The 24,138-nt window shown below is 37.1% G+C and overlaps 1 protein-coding gene across 6 annotated transcripts in view; it reads left to right on the top strand.

Annotated features, from left to right (window-relative positions):
* RALGAPB (Ral GTPase activating protein non-catalytic subunit beta) overlaps nt 1-24,138 on the top strand; it is an 87,967-nt gene that overhangs the window by 6,955 nt on the left and 56,874 nt on the right. For 5 of the 6 annotated variants that reach the window (XM_057701527.1, XM_057701526.1, XM_057701528.1 and 2 more), the window contains 5 exons: nt 4,875-5,090; nt 8,433-8,635; nt 15,957-16,120; nt 17,711-17,897; nt 21,193-21,324. In XM_057701527.1, the coding sequence (XP_057557510.1) occupies nt 4,905-5,090; nt 8,433-8,635; nt 15,957-16,120; nt 17,711-17,897; nt 21,193-21,324 (872 nt within the window). In that variant the 5' untranslated portion in view covers nt 4,875-4,904. Of the gene's footprint in view, nt 1-4,492; nt 4,556-4,874; nt 5,091-8,432; nt 8,636-15,956; nt 16,121-17,710; nt 17,898-21,192; nt 21,325-24,138 lie in introns of all 6 variants that reach the window. The other variant, XM_057701524.1, reaches the window with a different exon arrangement.

Below are 24,138 nucleotides of genomic sequence, written 5' to 3'. Positions count from 1 at the left end.
AGATATCCTGGATCTGCCCATAAATAACTGTAGCATCCCCCAATCATTGTGTTAACCAAAAATGCGCTTAATATTTCCGAAACACCACCCCCCCCCGGGGGGGGGGGCAGTCATTTTTTGTTTGTTTTTGTTTTGTTTGTTTTTTTTATTGAAAATCATTGCCCTAAACTTTTGTGTCCTGTTTGCCTTACCTCCTAAATCAGAGTGAGTTTTTATCACTCATTTTGCTAGTTTAATAGGTACAAAATGTTACCTTAGTTGCTTTACTTTCTTTGATTTTTTTATGTTTGTTTCCAATGTTTGTTTTCTTTTCATTGTTTTATTTAATTTGCGTGTGCAGTTGGCCCTCTGTTGGCGGGTTCTGCATCCGCAGATTCAACCAACCATGAATCGAAAATATTTGGGGAAAAAAAATTCCAGAAAGTTCCAAAAAGAAAAACGAATTTTCTGTGTGTAGGCAGCTATTTACATGGCATTTATATTGTATTTACAACTATTTACATAGTATTTACATTGTATTAGGTATTATAAGTAATCTAGAAATGATTTAAAGTATATGGGAGGATGTGCATAGGTTACATGCAGATACTTTTCTATGAGGGACTTGCACATCTGTGATTTTGGTAATGTCGGAGGGTCCTTGAACCAGTCTCCCGTGGATACCAAGAGACAACTGTAATTATAATGTACATCTTTTTATCTTAATATTTTTTGTCCTTTATGCCTTTTGTTGAAATTTAGCATCTGTATGTTTCTATTACATGCATTTAAATATTTTAGTTCAACTTTTTCATTATATCCTTTCTACGCCTGTGCATGTTTCTTGAAGCTTTTATTTCATTTTCTTCCACGTAATCATTTAAACGTTAATAGATTTGAAGAATTAAAATCTCTTACATTTAAAAAGTTTTAAAAAATTTTAAGAAGAATTTAAGAGCTATTAATCCTGTTTTGATTGGTCTTTCAGTGTTTTTTCAAGAAAGATACTGTCTTTACTTCAGAATTGGGAAGGATGTTAGCTGTTTCTTAAAAATGCAAATTCCCAGGTCCTAACTCAGACCTACAGAATTGAGTTTTTTAGGGGTGGAGTTTTGGAATCTGCATTTTAAGCCAGAGACCCCCACCCCCCCACCCCCCAATGATTCTTATGTGTGCAGTGGAGTTTGAGAGCTAGCGTGTCTTTTTTTTTTCCTTGAAACATTTTTTTCCCCTTCAATAATGTATTGTCAGGAATGGATGCTAAGTATTATTTAAATATTCCTTAAATATTTGAAAACCATCCAACTACTTTTTTTTTTAACTAATAAATAGCTTAAAGCGAATGGACATTTTCAATTTTTATTTGTATACAGCATGCAAAATTTTGGACTTCCTTCGGCGGCATAAAGGGAACACCTTCTAACATCTTCCTTTTTACCATTGGTAAACCTTGGCATTCTGAAACATTCAGTATGCAGTGTGTGCCAGGGACTTCTCAAAGATTCAGGAAGTGAGGTTTCCCCTCAAAAAAGGTTGACACACTTGTGGTGAAGATATCTTTACAAAGCTAACGAATAGCCTAACGTGAAGCTTAATATGAATAGCCTGTAATAGGTACTCAGAGCTGGGGAAGTGGGGTGCTTGGAGGAGTCAAAAACAGTTTTACCAAAGAGGACTTCTGAGCTGTGCTTTGAAGGGTAAAGACTTCATAAGGTGGATCGAGGTGGGGAACAACATGAGCAGTAATATAGGGTATGAAAAAACCTGTCAGGTTTGAGCAGTCATCGGTAGTTCTTTGGGCCATAGTTTGCAGGATGGGGTGGGAAAGTGGCAGTAGAAGGTAAAACTGGAATGGTGGATAAGCAATTTCAATTAGAATTTTAGCAGGGTTTTTGTCTTTAATTGGATAAAATCATCTTAAATTTTATGTAAGAGAGTAAATGCCTGAGAATAGCTAATAAAGTTCTGAAAAAGAATAGTCAAAGTAAAGGGGGTTTCCTTTTTAGAGATTAAGAGTCTATAAAGCTACTAAATGTAAATCATTATGGCATTGGCATAGGATTAGACAAATAGTTGAACAGAACAGATCTGTAAATAGATTCCTATATAAATGAGAATTTAATATATGACAAAATTGGTATTTCAGGTCAGTGCGAAAGGATGTTTTTAATAGATGATGTTGACACAACTGACTATACATTTATAAGAAAATGAAATTGAATCTTTCCTATACCACTTATAGAGGTAAATTCCAGATGATATAACACTTAGATGTGAAGAATTAATAATCTTGCATGGAAATCTAGTAGACTACATGTGCACTTTAGGGTTATGTTTTTAAACTTTCGGACCTAGATCCATAATAAATATTTTATGTATTTTACATTGTAACTCAGAACATATGTATATATAAAAATGAAACAAGTTTCACAGAACATTGCTTACCTTTACTGTGCGCGGTGCCTTTATTGTAATTCTATTCCATATAATTAAAAAGTATTATCTATTATGTTTATTTTATGACCCACAGTTTGAAAAACACTGATAACAGGCGATAGGAGGGAGAAATCATCTAATCCAGACTCAAAACTAGATGTTATAAAATAAAAATTATAGTTGGCTAGAATAATGAAATTTCACTTAATACCTGCCAAACTGGCAAATAAATAAGTATGTAAATAAATCTGATTCCTGGCAAAAGATTGGGAGTGAGAGGAGGAAAGGGCTCTCATCCATTCCTAATGTAAATGGGAGTTGTTACAGCTTTTTGGGAAGCAATCTGGCAACATCTATTAACATTAAAAATACGTATACTCTTTGATCCAGTGGTTTCAACTCTTGGGAACTTATTCCATAGAAATTAAAAGGCCACTGCTTAAGGATGTATAAGCAAGCACGTTTATTGCATCATTATTTCTTGGTGACAAAGAAAAATGGGAAATGAAGTGAATGTAAATCATTGGGAGACTGGTTAAATAAATTATTCTGTACCATGGAATATTACACAGCCATTAAAAAGAATCTGTTATTAGAAGGATATTCACGAGGTACTGGTGAATGGAAAAAAGTTGTAGAAAAGTATATCCCAAGCTATGTGTGTATTTAAGTTATTTTAATGTGATTGAGTTAGGGTGGAACAAGATATCAACACAAGAGGGAGTGTTAGGTTATTTAAATGGATTACCTATTCAGAGAAGTGAGTTATTTGGATAGGGAATGAAGACAAACAAATGAAAAGGGTGAAAAATCACACTAAAACAAAACAAAAAACCCCTGTAGTATAATGTTCTTGTGCATGTATGTAAGAGATTATAGTGTGTGTATATATATATTACGTATATATATACTATATGTATGTGTGTATATATATTTATGTTTATTAAAAAAGGTGAGAAAAAATGTGTGGGTGTAAGTTGTCCTTTGATGGGAATGGCACCCTATCAGAGTTTCCCCTTTTTTCCCTTCCATTTTTGAGAGTGCTTATTTTAGGGCAGGAGGGGACATCAGGATATCCTTAGTGGGGAGTTCCTTATAAATCCTAAAGAAATTGAAGCAACTTTAATAGTCAGTCGCATCGACCCATCCTTCACATTGTAGGTCCCTTGTTCAATGCTGGTTCATCCCTTCTACCTTCCCATTTTCAGGGCCTCTTGGTCCAGAGGAGGACCATATCCTCTTGAAAAACACTGATACTCGTTAAGCTGGAATGAGGTTTTCTAAGATAAAATTAAACAAAGCTACCAGTTTGAAGAAAAAGGAGTTTAAAGGATAGAAATTTTTAAAGTTTAAGTGTTCCCTTACACTATGCTGGCTGGGCAGACAGATTTCAGAGCAAGTAGAAAATGAAAGTTAATAGAAATTAATTGGAAAGGACTAACCATCTTTGATTCTCTTCATGAGTATGGCATTTATGATTGTAGTATTTATGTTGCATTCGTATAAATATGCTTTCTGTGGCTAAAGTTTCTCATTTGTATGGTAGACTTAGGTATCTTTTCATGGAGAATATACAGCATAGGGAAAAGTGGTACATGTCATGGAGAATGTGTAGGATAGGGAGGGGCAGTACATGCTATGGTGAAGAGCATGGTCCCTGGAGCCCAACAGATGTGGACTCAAAACCCACCTCTACCATGTTATAGTTCTGAAGCCTCAGGGAAGCAGCAGACCTCTATGCCTCAGTTTTTTCATCTGTCAAATTGGGGTAACATTACTTAATTTTCATAGAGGAGTTGTGTGAATTCCTGAGTAGTATGTAGTAAATGCTCAGTAAGTGGCAGGTCTTTATATATTTTCTGAAGGACACTGACTTCCAAGTGTTCCATTACCAGAAGAGTGTAAGCCACTGCTGTGGAGAATGAAATGTTCTCAAAGAATTTTATGTCTGATTTGAGGGCCTTGGTGGGAAGTTGCAGGGGTATGTTTCTAGCATGTAATAGGTACTTGGAAACCATTGACTGAAAAATCTGGGGCTTAGAGTAAACCTTTTCTTTTGTCTCTCTTTCCTACTTAGAGCATACCCTTCTTCCATCTTTTTCTATCCTGGAACGTGGAATGAGGAGGGTTCCTTCATGCTGTGAGTGTACCACATCTGGTTACTTTATCCCCTTGCACTGTGGCCATCTGCCCCAGCTCTACTCTGGGCTTCTGAGGGCTCTTTTTGGGAGGTGCTCAGACAGCTGCTTCCCAGGGTCTACCTTTCCTATCTGATCTCACCAAGAGGCTATTTAGGACATTCTCAAAACATTTAAATGTTTTTTTTTTTTTTTTCTCAGTCTTCTCACAGTATATTTACAGCTTCTTTATCTTGCTATGTAGGGTAAATATGTATTTTACTTATTTTTATTAGCTTGCAGCAGTATAGTTTGACTTGTAATTCTCTTTTGTCTTTTCAGGTGCCATTTGGATAGTCCTTTAGCAGCACGATGTACTCTGAGTGGAGGTCGCTGCATTTGGTGATTCAGAATGATCAGGGCCACACCAGTGTGCTACACAGCTATCCAGAGAGCGTTGGGCGAGAGGTGGCAAATGCGGTGGTTCATCCTCTCGGGCAGGCTTTAGGTACCCCTACAGTGGCTGGTAGTGAGAGTTTGTTGAAAACTGACAAAGAAGTAAGTGTTTTTAAATTTCACTCTACTATGTGAAAATATAAGTTTGTTACTGAATAATTTATTTAATGTTGTCTTTTTAAATGAATTTCTGCTCACTGTAGTGTGACTTCTCAATTTGACCTTCTTTGGGTTGAGGGTTGGGGCTCAGAGTTTGCGGGAGTTATAAGGAATAGGTTGTACCTTTGTGCTGTTGGGACTTCCTGGTAGCCGGACCCAGTTCTCCACTTGAGCTGTGAGCTGAGACAGAGACTTGCCTGTCAGGCCTCTTTCCCTAAGTTCTAGGCTCAGTCTTCAGATTTCCATTCGGAGGTTGTGTTTGGAAGGTCTTCATTCCTGCCTCTAGATGGCCTCTGACTGCAGGCCTATTTCGTGTGGTTTTCAGGCTACACATGTGCGCTGAGCTTGAGGCTCTCCTGCTGTCTCCATCCCAGTCTACCCTTGCCTAACTTCTAGGTTTAAGAGTGCTGCAGAGTGGCTAAGTCTATATGGCTGTGAGCCCAAGTGATTGGAATGGGGGTTGTGTTTGCTGTCCCTAAAGATGAGGAGCTTTTGGAGTGGCTTGGCCTGGAGCTGGTCCTCTGTTCTTGGGTTCAGAGGACTGGGTTGAAGTTAAGTTGCCAGTGGGAAGTCACGAAGGGACCCTGAGAATGGAGTGATGCAGAGCTTGCTAGTATGAGGTTTGGCTAAGATGGGAATTAGAACTTGTCCCCTGTGCTTGAGGACATTCATACAACCTTTAGGCTTTGGGTTTACCTATTTCTCAGACAACCCCCACCAACCCTTTTTCACTTACATTTTGATTTCTTGCGAAGCAGAGATTAGACTTAATATAGCTGTAAGACCACTCTAGATCGAAGACTAAATTTATAGCTCAGGAGGCAGTTTATTTTCCCTCTGTAGGCTGAAGAGCCTGTGTTGCCGAAGGGGAAGCCCCTCATACTGGGGAGCATTTCCTTCTCAGAGTCCCTGGCAGAGGCTTGCCCTGGCACACGCTTCTCTTGGTGTTCTAATTCCTTGCTGCCTTCTCCTGGGAAGAGGTGGCACGTGAGTAGATAGAGGTGCTCAGTGCAGCTCTTGTTTTTTTCTCCTTTCCTACCCTCGAAAGGATATGAGAGAATAATTCGTGAATCCAGTGTCCTCTCGAATTACACAGTTGAACTGTTATGTGGAGATGTCACCAAAGATACCTTCTCCTTGGTCTTTACTCTGATAATTAGGGACCTGCAGCCTCTTAAAATTCCTTCTCTTGCTCAGCTAAATCCTGCCTTCTCCACATCCCTCCCAACCTCGTTTGTCACAGCTTCACTGTGTTGTTATAGTCGTTTTTAACATTTATTGCTGTTATATGTTATTTTCTATTTTTTAAAATTGTTATTGGAGTATAGTTGCTTTACAATGTTGTGTTCATTTCTACTGTACAGCAGAGTGAATCAGTTATACATATACACAGATCCCCTCTTTTCTGGATTTCCTTACCATTTAGGGCACCACAGAGCACTGAGTAGAGTTCCCTGTGCTATATACAGTAGGTTCTCATTAACTATCTATTTTATACATAGTTTCAATAGTGTATGTATATCAATCCCAATCTCCCAATTCATCCCACCACCTCTATTATATTAGTTATATTGTTGTTACTTATTTTCTACCCTTAGCCTTGTAGTTGTTTTGAGCTTAAAAATTTCAATACATGTATTTATCTTGTTCGAGTCAGCTTTAGTTTTAAGTTGTTGAAATCTTTTTGAAACTTGAATTTCTATTTAGCAAGTTATTTTTTTACCTTTGTGATATCTACAAATGGTCAGCATGTAATCTTTTTTTTCTGTAAGTTAAAATCTTGGCAGAGCCTTTGGCATCCCATTGGGCATCTTCTTCCAGAATGATCTTGGTACGGTAATCCATTGCTATTCTCCCATGTTATTTTGACCAGTTACAAATCCAGCCATTCTACCTTCTTCTGGACTGTATGTCTCTATCTTGTCCACAAGGACCAAATTTCTTGTTAAAGCCCAGGTCTCCCTTTGCCAGAGAAGGCTGTTAATAACATAGTGAGAATAGCTTTAGATTTCTGGTTGGAAGACCAGGGATCAAGTTTTTAGCTCCAGCATTTCCAAACCAGTGCCTTGGGCCAAATTGCTTAATTTGCTAAACTTCAGTTTTCTTATGTATAAAATGAGGATGTGGGCTTCCCTGGCCATCCAGTGGTTAAGACTCCATGCTTCCATTGCAGGGGGCACAAGTTTGATCCCTGGTTGAGGAACAAAGATCCCGCCTGCCATGTGGCACAGCCAATAAATAAATAAGGATAGTTTACTCTCTCACACAGGGTTATTTTGATGGTTAGATAGTATTTATGAAAGTGCCTCAGAAACTGATTTTAAATCAGTGCCAGGTTTATACTATTGGCAGCTGCCTTCATAGTAGCTCTCTTAATAAAGGAATGAAGTTTGTCTGGTATGACTTGTTCTTTTTGAGCAGGCTGGTTCTCAGTGACCCTGCTTCCCTTTTATAAGTGCTCACTGATCATCTGCTTAGTAATTTGTCCCAGAGTTTTGTCTGGAATTCACTTAAACTTTCCAGTCTATATTATCTGGAGTATAGTTTCATCCCCTTTTGCAAATTAGGCCATTTCCCCTTTCTCATTGTGCGTTATTCATTCATTGCTGCAGGCAGTGGTTCAGCAATCTCTTAGGCAGCTTCTCTCAGCGCCTATAATTCATACAGGTCCGGAGGCTGGAACTCATTTAGTACAGCTCAGTGCCTTTTTAAGATCTTATCTTGCTTCAGTCCCTTCTGACCTGTGTTTGTTCTTGCCCTTCCATTTAAAATATGATTTTCTTTGCCAGCGAAAATAGTCACAAAATAAGAGTTGGGCAGTTCATCTTCCTTCCTGTTGTTTGTTAAAGTTGCATAATCTGGAAATGGATTATGATTAAATTTATGTAAATGATTTCCTAAATGACACATATACCTCCACGCAAATTAAGTGGAGGAAAATATCTAAATTTTTCTGTTTCCTCTCTGTGGAAAATCAAAATGACCTCTACTTACTTTTTATTTTATAGAGCAAACAACAATAATGTCTGAGGGGTAAAAGCCAACATAGGCTTGATAATTAGAAATAATTTATCTTCTTTTTAAATCTTTTGCTTAGGACATGTTGTCTGAGTATGTCTTATACATGCAAAGTACATTCTTTAGAATTAATCTGATGTATGTTGAGATGAATATACCTCAGTTGAGAGGTTTTTGGCAATAAAAGAGGTTACCATTTTAAGTCAGTCTGCTGATACACAGATAGGGATGTGTAATAATTCTGTATGTATATTTTCTTTTGTTTAGGTAAAATGGACCATGGAAGTAATTTGCTATGGACTGACCCTTCCATTGGACGGAGAGACTGTAAAATATTGTGTTGATGTATATACTGACTGGATTATGGCTTTAGTGTTGCCGAAAGATTCTATTCCGTTGCCAGTTATTAAAGAGCCTAATCTGTATGTTCAAAGTATACTAAAACACCTGCAAAATCTTTTTGTACCAAGGTAAGCTGTGCTAGTCTATCCGGCCTGTTATCAGGATCATAATAAAATATTCATCAGTGTTACTTTTTTATATTACAGGAACTGATTTTATTGTTAGTCCTTTGAACAGTAACTTTCAGTACTTGTTCAGTTAAAGAATGTATTAATATGAATGAGAGAGATGGGCTCATATAATGTTTACTAGGACTTCTTAACAAGTGTGTGTTCATTTTAACAGCTTTTGGCTTTGTTTCTAAGATCTGATAGCTATTAGATGTTAAAATACTGTGATCCCTTTCCCTTCCAGTCAAAAAAACATACTTTGCCTAACATAATTCTCGTCACCACTTAAGCTAAAGGCAGCTAAGCCCTCTACCTTAAAATGAACCTTTCTTATGAGAGAATGAAGACATTGAAGTAAGCAGATTTGAAATTATGGGCAGATTTGTAGTAGGCCAGAGGAATATGTTTGCCAGTTTGTTACTGAGTTTTTCCCCATCTCTGCTGCAGAGACCTTAAATATTTTAATGTAAGATTGCCTTACTTGTGTCTAAAACACTTTTTCCCATTCTAAAAGAATTGTATGTCATTGTAAAGGATTTTGGAAATATAGAAAATAAGGGAGAAGAAAGCATTAGTTTCCTACCCATTTGTAGGGATTGCCTCTGAGAAGAATCTGTTTTCAGCTGTTTTTTACATGTGTGAAAGGAGCAAGAGGGCTTCCCTCCTTTTGGAAAAGTTCTGGTTAGGGCTTTTGGTCGGTCAGATAATGCGGGATTTTGAATCATCCCAAAACCAGCTCTGTAAATTTTAGCTTTTTAAATTTAGAAGGAAGATTACTTTGGAAAATCTGAGTTAAAAAAGAGGAATCTCCGTTAAGAGCTCTGGATCAAGTGTAAAAACATACCTCAAGATATTGTGGGTTTGGTTCCAGACCACCACAATAAAGCAGATATTTAAATAAGCAAGTCACGTGAATTTTTCGGTTTCCCCGTGCATATAAAAGTTATGTTTATACTATACTGTAGTCTGTAAGTGGGCGATAGCATTATGTCTAAAAAACAATGTACCTATCTTAATCAAAAATACTAGCATTGCTAAAAAATGCTAGCCATCATCTAAGCCTTCAGTGAGTTGTAATCTTTTTGCTGGTAGTGGGTCTTGCCTCGATGTTGATGGCTGCAGACTGATCAGGGCAGTGGTTGCTGAAGGTTGGGGTGGCTGTGGCAATTTCTTAAAATAAGACAGCAATGAAGCTTGCTGCATTGATTGACTCTTCAGTTCATGAACAATTTCTCTGTAACACGCAGTGTTGTTTGATAGCATTTTATCTACAGTAGAAGTTCATTCAAAATTGGAGTTAATCCTCTCAAACCTTGCTGCTGCTTTATCAGCTAAGTATGTAGTATTCCACATCCTTTGTTGTCATGTCAGTAATGTTCACATCATCTTCCCCAGAGGTAGACTCCTCCTCAAGGAGCCACTTTCTCTGCTCATCCATAAGAAGCAACTCCTCGCCCATTAAAGTTTTATTGTGAGATGGCAGCAATCCAGTCATATCTTCAGGCTCCACTTCTAATTTTAGTTCTCTTGTTATTTCTACCATGTCTGCCGTAGTTCCTCCACTGAAGTCTTAAGCCCCTCAAAGTCACCTATGAGGGTTGGAATCAGCTTCTTCCAGACTCTTATTAATGTTGATGTTTTGACCTCTTCCCATGAATCATAAATGTTCTTAATGCCATTTAGAATGGTGAACCCTTTCCAGAGCGTTTTCAATTTCCTTTGCCCACATCCATCAGAGGAATCACTATCTATGGCAGCTATAGTCTTACAAAATGTATTTCTTAAATAATAAGACTTGAAAGGCAAAATTGTTCCTTCATCCATGGGCAGCAAAATGGGTGTTGGGTTAGCAGGCAAACATTAATCTCGTTGTACATCTCAGTGTTGACTGAAAAAAATGCACAGCCTGAAAGTTGAGAATTATGCTTTATTCGGTGGACTTACTGAAGACTATAGCACAGATACTGTCTCTCACACAGCTCTCAGGAGCTGCTCCAAAGATGTAAGGGAGGAGCGAGGATGTATAGGAGTTTTTGCAACAAAGACCAAGTAGTCGGAACTTCAGAAGATTACTGCTAATCAAAAAAACAGACATCTCAAGTTAATAATTTTAGTGCCTTTTTTTGTATGGGATGGTGCTCATTGAAATTATTCCTTTGATATGCATCTTAACTATCTAGGGCCACTATTTTGTTTTTCTCTGTCCTGAATTCCCCTCAGGGTGCACCATAGAGGGTGGCTACAGCGCTGATGGCTTTACGGCCATAACACTGTTTACTGAAATGGCAGGCCACATTCTTTGTCCACGTCCATTAGAGCTCTTGGATGACCAAGTGCATTGTTAATGAGCAGTAATATTTTGAAGGGCATCTTTTTTCTGAGCAGTAGGTCTCAACAGTGGGCTTAACATGTTATAAACAGATGTGCTGGCATCCAGGCTTTATTGTTTCATTTGTATGGCACAGGCAGAGTAGATTTAATATAATTATTAGGGGCCCTAGGATTTTCAGAATGGTAAATGAGCACTGGCTTCAACTTGAAGTTACAAGAGAGTCAGCCTGACCTTTGAAGCTTTGAAGCCAGCAGTTGACTTCTCTCTAGCTATGAGAGTCCTAGATGGCATCTTCTTCCAATGGAAGGCTGTAGGCTGTTTTGTCTCCACTGAAAATCTGTTAAGTGTGGCCACTTTCATCTTCATTATTTATCTTGGCTAGATCTTCTGAATAACTTGCTACAGCTTTTACATTAGCACTTGCTGCTTCACCTTGCACTTTTTTTTTTTTTAAATGGAGACAGCTTCTTTCCTTAATGAACCAACCCTCTGCTGGCTTCAGACTTTCCTTCTGCAAGCTTCCTCACTGCTCTCAGCCTTCATAAAATTGAAGAGAGTTAGGGCCTTGCTCTGGGTTAGGCTTTGGCCTAAGGGAATGTTGTGGCTGGTTTTATCTTCTATCCAGATACTAAGACTTTCTTCATATCAGTAATAAGGCTGTTTCTCTTATTTCTGTGGTCACTGGAGTAGCACTTTTAATTTCCTTCAAGAGCTTTTCCTTTGCATTCACAATTTGGCTAACTGGTGCAAGAGGCCTAGCTTCTGACCTGTTTTGGCTTTCGACCTGCCTTCCTCACTAAGTTTAATCATTTCTAGCTTTTTACAATGTTGTGTTAGATTCTGGTGTACAGCAGAGTGATTCAGTTTTATTTATACACACACACACACACACACACACACAAACACACGCACGTATATTCCTTTTCAGATTCTTTTCCGTTATAGCTTATTATAGGGTATTGAATATGGTTCCCTGTGCTATGCAGCAGGTCCTTGTTGTTTCTAGCTTTTGATTTAAGGTGAGAGACGTGATTCTTCCTTTCACTTAAACACTTAGAGGCCATTGTAGGGTTATTAAATGGCCTAATTTCAATATTGCTGTGTCTCAGGGAATAGGGAGGCCTGAGGAGAGGGAAAGAACAGGAGAATGGCTGGTCGGTGGAGCAGTCAGAACACACACAACGTTTATCAATTAAGTTAGCCGTCTTATATGGGCGTGGTTTGTGACACCCCAAAACAATTACAATAGTAACATCAAAGATAACTGATCATAGAACACCATAACATAAAATAATGAAAATATTGCAAAAATTACCAAAATGTGGCACAGAGACATGAAGTGAGCAAATGCAGTTGGGAAAGTGGGACCAATAGACTTGCTCAATCAGTGCAGGGTTGCCACAGTTTTTCACTTTGTAAAAAAACCTGCCATATCTGTGAAGTGCAATAAAACGAAGTGCAATACAACAAGGTATGCCTGTTAACTCCTTATCTTGTGTGAAATGTCTGCTGTAATCTGGCCTCTAACCAGATTAGCTGCCTCAAATTCTGCAGCAGCAGAAAGCCCTGCTCTTTGGTCAGACTCATAAATTACACATTCTCCCAAGAATCCTCAAAGATCTTCCCCGTTATTACCTACTCTTTTGCCATCCTCGTCCTCCTCTCCCCGTCCTAGTTGTCGACATCTCACTCTCGACAGTTCATCTTAAAGTCTGCCTTACCTGACCATTCAGGCCCGTAGAGATCACACCTTCTTTGAACCTGTACAGTACTTCCTGTGTACCTCTTGTATCTCTCCAGTTTCATTGCTTATCTTTTAAAATTGTATACATCTCATTTCTCCATATAACCAACTTTAGGGCAGGAACTGTGTTGTGTATAGTTTGAACTTCCACAGTACCTGAAGCAGTACTGGTATCACGTTAGGGTAAATTAAATGCTCATCGCTTGCATTTATTGATTTCAAATAGAAATTATAGCAGGAAATGATGGGAAGTAAGTGGCATATTGTTAGTGACTAAGCAGGTTCTTCTAAAATGTTATAATACTTTTAAAGCTTTCTTGCCATCGCATTTAGGGAACTAATTTGCTAGGCTTTTTCTTAGTGCGTTGGGACAGTTTCATGGGTAGTATTGTTTCTGTGTCTCTTTCCTCTTTTTGCTCTTACCAACTCTCAGTGCTCAGAGAGCACTTTGTATTGATGAGAAAAACCAATGGCATTTGAGTTAATTAGGCTTTTGCTTTTCTCTTTTGAGAAACATGACTACCTTATAAATTGTTCATCTTACTAATTGGTAATTAGCTTGTTTTCTCAAAAGTGTGTGTGCGTGCGCACGCGCATACTTCTGAATGGGTGCTGAACTGAGTATGAGAGTTCTCTTGGCCAATAATGTCTTAGGGCGCTGAATATTTTCAGTGCCAAATATTGGGAGTTATAATCTCATCTCCTGTTATTGGAAGTTTCATTTTTTTTTTTTGGTTCAGTTACTTCATAAAATTGTCATCAAGTTTACTTAATTAGTTGTTTTTATGAAAACTAACACTCAAAATAGAGGAAACAGCCTCTACCACTTTGCTAGAGATTAAGTCAGAGCTCGTGTAACCTTTTTCTTTTGCCTATCAGTTTGATTTTTTTTTTTGCATAATTGAGTGAAGAGTGACTCATCATTTAAAATTGATTAGGATTTTCATTGCTCGAATATACTGTTCTTTAAAAACTGTGATGTTCTTCTAAAGCAGTGGTCAGCAAACTTTTTTTGTAAAGAGCCATATAGTAAATATTTTAGGCTTTGTGGGCCATACAGTGTCTGTCACAACTATTCAACTCTGCTGGGGTAGAGAAGCAGCTGTAGACAATATATAAATAAATGAGCATGGCTGTGTTCCAATAAAACTTTATTTACAGAAACAAATGGCAGGCCAGATTTGACCCATAGGCCACACATAGTTCACCAGCCCATGTTTTAGAACAGATTCTCTGAAGTTCACAAGTTGCTTTTGAAAATATTAGGGGGAAAGGAACTTTTTTGGTGTTTAGACCTTTCTGTTTATTTTTCAGCATAGATTACCTTGTTTCTCTTAGCTGTAGAAACTTGGACACTGCTCTTGAATTTAGGCTGTCTGAGTGAGGCTACAGTACCTAAGGAGCAGGTGTTTCCTTTTCTGCCACTGGGCAGGTCGTACCTGGAAATGATGGGTAGGCCTGGGTTACCATTTGGGAGGCTTCCAGTGCTATTGCTGTCAGTCCCCAGGACTGCTAGTGGTATTTTTATTTCTTATTGTGGGTTTTCTCTTATATGGCTACATGAGGTTTGGGGCTATTATGTATTTCTTACTCTTCTTTAGTAGCCAGAGCAACAGACACAAGGTTGAGTGTCATGGCTTTCCATGGACTGGATTCACCTCAAACTGAACATGGGACATCTCCCTGCTCTTGGGGACTCTTGGCTTTTCCTAAGTGAATGTCTCATCATTTTACTTTAGATCTGAATTCTTTAGGGAAAACTTAGGGTTGTCATTTTTTTTGCAACTCCGGTATAAGTGCCTGGTTTTTTGGGTCATGGCCCAGAATCTGAGAATCTTTATCCTAAGGTTGTGATGGGAGTTCTAAGGGCACTCACTTCATTTTCTGGATTTCTTGAGGAGGCTCTGAGATTCCCTACTCTGATTCAGACATGTTTTATGAATTCTTTGTGACATGTCATAATATATGGAAACTTGGCCTCAAGATTTATTTCAGTAGTGTTAGTTAACTTGTCTTGGGTTTCACATGGGAGCTCTGGAGGCCAGTTCACCCACTTGCTAATGCAGTGGGTTTACTATAATTCTTGAAATTCTCAGGGTGATCTGCTTTGGACAATGGGGAGAAGGGCTGGAGCTTGAACTTCTGTATTCCTCTTCAACCTACCCCTGGAATATTGATCTAATTCTTTTTTTTAATAAATTTATTTATTATTTATTTTATTTGTTTATTGGCTGTGTTGGGTCTTCATTGCTGCACATGGGCTTTGGTTGCGGTGAGCGGGGGCTACTCTTTGTTGTAATGCGCGGGCTCCTCATTGAGGTGGCTTCTCTTGTTGTGGAACACACGCTCTAGGTGCGTGGGCTTCAGTACTTGCAGCATGTGGGCTCAATAGTTGTGGCTCATGGGCTTAGTTGCTCCGCGGCATGTGGGATCTTCCCGGAGCAGGGCTCGAACCCGTGTCCACTGCATTAACAGGCGGATTTTTAACCACTGCACCACCTAGGAAGTCCCTATTGATATAATTCTGTTTGAGAAAAATGGTCCTTTGAACTAAAGAGAGTTATAAAACTGTTTTTCAGGAGTATGTTGGGTACCTTTGAGCCCCTATCTTAGGTTAACTTGCCTTTTCTTAGTAGAGCAGCAGTAGCAGGTGCTTATTTCTGGGCAGTTGCCTCTGTATCTCATCAGTTTTGGGGACCTGTTAGGATATTCCTTTCAGTAGGCTCTTCTCTAGTTGACATTGGCTTCAAAGGGACTGTGAGCACTATGAAATCATGTGCAGAATTCTTGTGAACGTGTGCTTAAAAATTTTTTAAAGAATATAAAGGACATTCTGCTGTGTGAGCAGCAGAAGTGGCTGTGGGTATTTACTCATTCATTCAGCAGAAACCTATTGAGTATCTATTGTATGTGCCAGGCACATTTCAGACTTAGAAAATCCAGAGGTGAAGTTTATGTTCTAGTATCCTCCCTCTCCCCGGGAGCCTTTCAAGCTCTTTAGGAGTGGTGGGTTGAGATCCCACAGTGTCAGACCGTAAGACAAGGAAGTAGCTTTGAACTGAAGAGCGTGCGCCTAGTTCTATCTGCTGATGCTGTTAGGGAGAATCATTGGACCATTGCTTGCTGTGTCCAAAAATCGCCTGTCCTTAACTGTTGCATTCTCTCCTCAAGTCTTGTCAGTGATATCTGTCTGTCTTATTCAGACAGGAACAGGGCTCCAGTCAGATCCGACTATGCTTACAAGTCCTGAGAGCTATTCAGAAACTGGCCCGTGAGTCATCCATTATGGCCCGAGAAACCTGGGAAGTCTTATTGTTGTTTCTTCTGCAGATTAATGACATACTTCTAGCACCACCAACTGTTCAAGGTTTGTTAATTTTTTTCTAATTTATTTCTCAGCTTCAAATGCAGTTTACTTTTTGATTCAATGAGTAGTAGACTCAGTGGGGATTTAAATTTTTGCACTACAGTTAACAAACCAAGATGAACAGTTCTTGGGATGGAAACCCCTCAAAGGCACAATGCAAAGTTATTTTACCTTCAGTGATGATTTTGCTCATATAGGAAGGGACTCTGAATTAATGCATGTTTGATAATGATAGGAACAGTAGCTTGTTCAGTATATTAGGATAGAGCCTATATAAGAAACAACTAATGTACCTGATTACAAGGTAGTTATCCAGGAAGACTCTGAAAGCTTGATAGCTACAGAAGAGATTTTGTTTAGCAAATGAAACCTGCAGACTCTTAAAGTGTTCTATTTGGAAGTATGACAGTATGTCATTCATTACCTAGCCATTAAAAAGCCTCCAATTTTATAAGATTTTAGAGTGTATTTTAAATGTCCTGCTTTGTATGTTATAGCACAGTATACACAGACAATAAGTTGATATTCTAGTTCCAGGTTTCCTTGTTGCTTATTCATCTTTGTGGTCTCTTTACTAATACATATGTGTGTGCTTGTGCTCTCACAGAAATGCAGTGTCCAGGAAGATATCTTAAAACCCAGAATTTTAGTGTTGAAAGGGACCCTATAATAGGAATACCCTATCTAGTATTGATGATAGCTGGCCAGACACAGATAGTATGTCTCTCTGCTACACACTCCCCATGCCAGGGATTTCAGCATCATAAGGCAGGCAGTCCATCCCCTTCTGGGGCTTATTATCGTTGAAAGTTCATTTTTGCTCATGTGAAATAAGAATCCTTAGAACTTTTCCTTCTAGTCCCAAGTTTGCCTTCTGGAGCTATGCAGAGCACAGACCACTACTGTTCTCCCTAGTTCCAGAGCTCAGAACAGAAGAGCAGCTCTGTTTTCATGGTCGAGGCTCTGTCTTGCCCAGTATCAGTCCTTTGACTCCCTTGTCTGTCTCCCTCTCCCTTGAAGGGTGGCTTTCAAACACCTGAAGCATTTTATAGCAAAGTTTGGAGGTAGAAAATCCTGGGTATTTATTCTGATTCCTTTACTTATTGGCTGTGTGAACTTGGGCAAGTTACTTAAATTTCCTGAACCTGTTTTCTCATCTTCAAAATGGGTATAATCAATAATTGGTAAGAGATATTATAAATACCTATCCTGCAGAATTAATATGAGGTTATGTGTATGAGCTGTGTGGCACAGAAACTGACTCATAGCAGTCGTTCATTACAGACACTCATCCTTTCCCTTCTTCCTTTTGTGCTCCTTGTCCCACGGCTGGAGGGGTTAAGATCTTCAGTAAGAACCGAGCAGGGCCACTTGAAAACTTTCAAAGTGATAATGGGTTGATGTATCCATGATTTCCTTTATAGGAGCTCCTAAGAATAGTTTTTTGTTCTCACTATTAAGTGGTTATTTGAAAGTCAAAACTTAACATTGCAGTTATTTTAATTTTTTGACCAATTCTCTCAAATCAGTGAATTAAAGATTCTGCTTTACAAATAAGTATGCCAAAGATGTTTTCTTTTTGTTGGTAAGGTGGCATTGCTGAGAATCTAGCAGAGAAGTTGATTGGTGTTCTCTTTGAGGTTTGGTTACTAGCTTGTACTCGGTGCTTCCCAACACCTCCTTACTGGAAAACAGCCAAGGAGATGGTGGCTAACTGGAGGCACCACCCGGCAGTGGTGGAGCAATGGAGCAAGGTCATCTGTGCGCTCACTTCAAGGTAAGTTATCATCATCCACTTGACCTGCCTTCATCCATCTGGCCTTAGGTGGCTTTCCCCTAGTTCTGTGTCTTCTGGGATTCGTGGATTACATGGTAAAAAGTCTATTCTGTGTCTCTTAGTACTGTACTTTAGATACAGAATCAAATCACTTTTTAAAAATAGATGTAGCAATTTGGCTAGTGCCTATCTAATCTAAAACCTTTTAGATTAAGCAAGTATTTTGGAGAGGCAGCTAAATTCTGAGCCCTACCACTCCCACCCCCAACATCCCACTCTTACTCTGATTATTAAAGTATTCATGATCATTATTTTTAAAAAATAAACCAAAGAAAGGTATAACAGAAAGAGTTCAGTTCACCAGAAACTTATTATATATGTTTATATATAATTTTACAGAAATAGGACGATTTCCTATGTAACCAAAGTAGGCAGTTTTTATTATTATAATTTTACTTTTTTTTTTTAACTGTATATAATGCCATCACTATTCTGCGAGTAAACTGTTAAGCTTGATTTTTTTCAGACTTGTTTTTTTCATTTCTTTTAATATTTGACTGTGAAAGCTGAGCATTCTTATTTAAACATAACCACAATACTGTTATCATACCTAAACAAGATGTTAAGTTTTTTAATATTGGTTAGCTATGGAGTGTTCAAATGTCCCGTAATGTCTCAATTTCTTTTATAGTTGATTCCATTGAATCAGAACACAAACGAGGTTTGGACATTGTATTTAGTTGACGTATTTCTTAAGCCTATTTTAAACTGTAGGTTTCTGCTCTCTCATTTTTTTTTTTTTTTTTTTTTTTGGGCGCACGGGCTCAGTTGCTCCACGGCATGTGGGATCTTCCTGGAGCAGGGATCGAACCTGTGTCCTCTGCATTGGCAGGCGGATTCTTAACCACTGTGCCACCTAGGAAGCCCCTGCTCTCTCATTTTTATTTCCTTGCAGTTTTTTTGTTGAGCTGGATTGTTTGTCTTATAGAATGCTTCACATTCTGGATTTTTGTGATATGTCCTAGTTGTGTCATGATTAACATGTTCCTCTGTCCCTTGTATTTTTCTGTCCACTGGTGGTTAGATCTAGAGACTTGATCTGATTCATATTTGATGGGGTGGAGGGTAGTGGTGGAGGTGAGAACAGATCATGTGTAGGTGGTATTACGTATCGGAAGGTAGACTGGTCTTTTGTGAGTTAATAAATGTTTATGTCTTTATCATCATTTAAGCGAAGATGAAAGTTTGGAATATTCTGTTCATTCTGGTATATCTTTGTGAACGTCAGTATTATGAATCTATTTAAAAATTATATGTCCTTTTATCTTGATTGTAAAAGCAGAGAAGTTGACTGGTGTTCAAGCTTATAATAGAAAATTTGGAAGATGTAGGGGGAAATATCCATCACTTACAAATAACCAACGTTTGAATGTATTTTTTCTGTTTTCTCTTTTAAAAAAATCAATTTGAGATTATTCTATATAGTATTATCTGCTTTTTTTCTCATTTGATGTCTGATTCTTGTCCCAGTAATTACACATACCCTTTTTCTTCTTAACTAGGTCTCAAGGTCATATTTTTAATGGCTTTCTAGTTTTTCATTTTATAAATGGAATTATAATTCATTTAATAATTTTCCTGCTGTTTTGATATTAAATTGTTCCCTGTGTTTTACTTTAAAAATATTGTTGACATGTGAGTACTTTATACATAGTCTTTGTGTGTATTCTGATTATTAGAATATAATCTTTAGAATATATAACTGTAGTATAATAGATTATAATCTATTCTAATTATACGAGGGTGAGTCAAAAATTATCTGCACTCTGGCTGTAGAATTTATTTTAATTAACTTTTAGAAAAGACAAATACATCATTTTTCGACATAATCTCATTGCTTTTCAGTACACTTTGTCCATCTGTCAACAAGCTTTTGTATTCCCTCATTAAAAAATGTTTTGAACTGAGCTGCGAGCCACGAGTGCACTGCTGTCTTCACTTCATCAGAAGTGAATCTTCATCCTCGTAGGGCTGCTTTCAGGGGACCAAACAGGTGAAAGTCCGATGGAGCAAGGTCAGGACTATAGGGAGAATGCTTTAACACCTCAAAACGAAGTTTTTGCAGCGTGTCGACAGTGTGGGCAGAAGTGTGTGGACTTGGCCAGAAGTTTGTGGACGTGTGCACCCTCAGACCACATAAAACAACTCACTGCATGCTGCTTTTCTTTTGTGCAAATCGCAAGTGGGGCATCCATTTTTCCTCACACCACAGTTACAGATGAACTGACGTAACACGTTCTCACCTGCACAGCAGTGACAGGGAGCCTTAAATGGAAAGTGCTGATAAGACAGTGTGGCCAACACAAGTTTTAATATAACCAGAGTGCGGATAATTTTTGACTCACCCTCATAATATTAATAATTGAGTCAAGGGGCTTTGAAGAGTTTTAATACATTTGGAATATTACTATTTAGTTAAGTACTTGAATTGTCAAATTCAATTTATGGCACATACACCATAAATTCTAAACTTCATGTAAAGTTATATAGCAGTTAATAAATTATAGCTTACTTGTGTTGAAGGTGTTTGCAGTGCCATGAATCTTTTACAAATAAAGAATTTATAATTTATATTACATGACTAATTATATAATCAATGTAAACATAATTGTGTATTATGAGTATATGATTTATTATTTGTTATTTGCAATTATAAATTAAAAATTTAATTTGTAATTTTATAAAGTAATATATAATTCATAATTTATGTTATCGTATACATTATAAAATCATATTATGTGTAATTATAAATTATAAGTATTATATACAGTGTTGTGTTACATATTATACATTATAATGTTATATAAGATGTATTATAAAATTTGTGAGATATAATATTTAATTTATATCACCTATCATTTGATAATTATAGTAAAATCATAAATAAAATAAACTTACAATTAAATAATACATAAATTTATAAAAAATAATTTTAAGTAAATCACATAAATTTATAATATAAATTATATAACTTATAAATGTATGAACTAAATTATAAATAATATTAATTATTTAAATAAAGAAATAAATGTTTTAAAAAATATTTTACAAAACTGGAAATCCTCTTCCAATTTATTTATAAACAAGGGTTTTCATTTACTTTATTCATTTCAGTAAGGTATAATATAGGTCTCATCTATTTTCTCTTATCATATTTCTCTTATTATATTTTAATGTTTGAATGTATCTTCCATTCTGTTACCAAACTTAGTGGTGTGATTTTCTTATTTTCTAGATTGCTGCGCTTTACATATGGTCCTTCATTTCCTCCATTTAAAGTTCCTGATGAAGATGCCAGTCTGATCCCTCCTGAAATGGATAATGAGTGTGTTGCACAGACATGGTTTCGCTTTTTACATATGTTAAGGTACTGTTGTTGTATTTCACGCGTTCTTTATCCAATGACTGTTTTAGGGCAGGAACTGCGCTGTAACTCCTTGTTGGAGTTCACAGTGTGGCTGCTAAGCCCATTCGTCACATGGAGCTAAATTGACAGCACACACATCTACATCATGTGCCCCTGCTCTCACTGTCCCAGCAGGTCAGGCTGTCCTCAGCTGCTCTTGGGCCACACTCTCCAGGAGTTTGTTCCCTGTGGTAGGTGCAGCATTTGTTCTCTTGCCTATTGCTGCAGCCTGGATGATGATCTCTCTCCCAGAACTTTGTCACATTCTGTGGGGACTGGAGACTACCTTGTTCCTCTCTGTGACCAGCACTGACTGGTCCGTCTGGCTCTCAGGGCCTCCCTTCTAGTATCCTTATTTAAAATTTCACTGATAAAATTTCACAGAAGGACAAATTGCTAAAAGTAATACCTCATGCTCTTTCTTTATAGTAATTCTGTTCAACCCAGTTTCATTGCTTCCTACCTTTCTCTCTACTAGCCCCATCTTTGTGCACTGTAGCTTCTGTTGTGTACCGTCCTGATTTGGAAAACTTTTTCCTTGAATGTTTTTTCTTTCTGGTTTGATGAGCCTCATTTTCTATTTGTGTATTCGTGATTCTAAATTACTCTGTATGATCTGTTTATAAGTTAAGGATCTTAACCATTTTCTACCATTCTTTTTTTCAGTTTGTATTTTGTTTTTCATCTTTCAGTGATTTTAGTTTATTTTTTTAAATCTATCTTTTCCTGTGATCATTTGCTGTTTCCTTTAAGTTTAGAAAGTCTGTGTTCTTCGATCAAATAGATATTCACCTATGATTTCTTCTTTGTTTCTTTTGTACCATTAAGTTCCATTATATATATGGGTTTTTTCTTTGGGTCGTGTATTATTCCGTCAGCCTTTTAGTTCATTATTATAGGAGATTCACACTTTTAATTATTTTAACCATATAATAGTTATTGATATTTGGTAAAAGTAATATCTTTTTCCCTTTTTCCATTTCTTGGAATATTTAAAAAAATCTCTTCTTGCCTGTTTAACATTTTAGATGAACTTTAGGATCCATTTGACATGTTACAAAGCACAAGTAAACAGAAGAACCTCACAAAACCTTTTGGGGTTCAGAGTGTGTATTAATTAGGGTGAGGAACGTGTCCTGCTTTAGCAGATGAACCTGAAAATCTTAGTGGCTTAGTACAGTATGTTTCATAAAGTCTTGGGTAAGGAGCAGCTCTGCTTAGGTAGTTGTTCAGGGACCCGGGCTGGCAGAGGCTCTGCCATCCTCAGCATGTGGCTTTATCAGGGCCTTAACATTGTAAGCAGGAGCCTCTGTATCTGGCTAGAAGATGGGAGAGAGAGAGAGCAAGGAAAATTGTGTGGAAGCTTTTTATGGACCAGCTCCTGAAATGTTGTAAATCACTGCTACCCACATTCCATTGGCTGGAACTCAGACATATGCCACACCTAATTGCAAGAGAACATAGGAGGAAAAGAGAAACTAGGAATTGTATTAAACTTGTATTTGTATTTAGGAACAGCTGACATCTTAATATATTGCATTTGCCTTTGTAAGAGTAGGTATTTTTCTTTTTAGAAAAATATCTTGCAGAAGTGTTTTGTAGTTTTCTTCACAGAGATCTGCATTTTTTTTTTTTTTTTAACCATTATTCCTATGTATTTATTGCTGATGTTGTGAAAGGCTAACTTTTTTTCTGCAGTTAAATCTTGGAAGTGGCTATTGCCGCTGTAAAGAAAATGTTTTACTTATTTTTGAATATTGTGTGGGATTTAAAAATGCTCTAAGTATATCACTGATTCTTTTTAGATTTCTAGATATAATAGACACATATCTGCAAATAAGAAATGTCTCCTTTCTAGTAATTCATACTCAAGTCTGTAGTGATTAATTATAAGTGCTTTGATTGCAGTAAGATATGTATATGAGTTTATGTTCTACTTTTTTCTCTGTGAACTTGAGCAAGCAATTTAGTCTCTCTGAGTCTCAGTCTCTTTTTAATCTATAAAATGGTAATAATAGTATCCATCTTGTTAAAAGTATTGAAGAAAAAGTATGTAAAACAGTATATCTAATGCTTGAAAAGTTGCCATTGTTATAGTTTTGTATGTTGTTTTACTACATTAGTCAGAATTTCTAGAACATTGTTGAGTTAAAGTGATACTGTTTTGACATCCTTCTTTTGTTCTGATTTTCATTAGAATGCCTCTACTGCATGAAATTTTGAGTGTGATATTGGTTGTTGATATTAGATAGTTATTCTTTTTTATGTTCCTGATTTTCTAAGCAATTAAAAAACTTTAAATTTAAAAATATAAATAAAATTGGAAATAGTACTGAATTATTTTCAAATCATATTTTGGCATCTATTTAAACAATTAACTGTTTTTTCTTCTTTTATCTATTGATAGTATGTTAATTTTTTTCCCCAGTATTGAATCATCCTTCCTTCTTTAGAGAGAAGTTCTGCTTGGTTATGGAATGGTATTTTAATGTTTTCCCAAATTATCTCTATTTCTATTTTTTGACTAATTTATATTTTGGTAACTTAAATAGGAAACTTTCTTTTTCTATGCTCTGTTGCATGAAAGTTATATATTCCTTAAGAGTTTGTAGTTCCTAGATAATCCTTTCCTATTCCTTCACTATTAATTGATGTCTTCAGGCTCTATCTTTCTTCTTGAGCTGCAAGATTTTAGTATTTTACTCAGGGTAATTTTTGATATACAGAATAGGAACTTAAACAAATGCAAGTGAAAAAGGGTTATTGTGTGATGAT

This window comes from Hippopotamus amphibius, chromosome 12 (genome assembly GCF_030028045.1).
Source record: "Hippopotamus amphibius kiboko isolate mHipAmp2 chromosome 12, mHipAmp2.hap2, whole genome shotgun sequence".
Classification (NCBI taxonomy): domain Eukaryota; kingdom Metazoa; phylum Chordata; class Mammalia; order Artiodactyla; family Hippopotamidae; genus Hippopotamus; species Hippopotamus amphibius.
The sequence above is the reverse complement of the archived record's forward strand: the minus strand, read 5'-3'. Positions and strand labels throughout refer to the sequence as shown.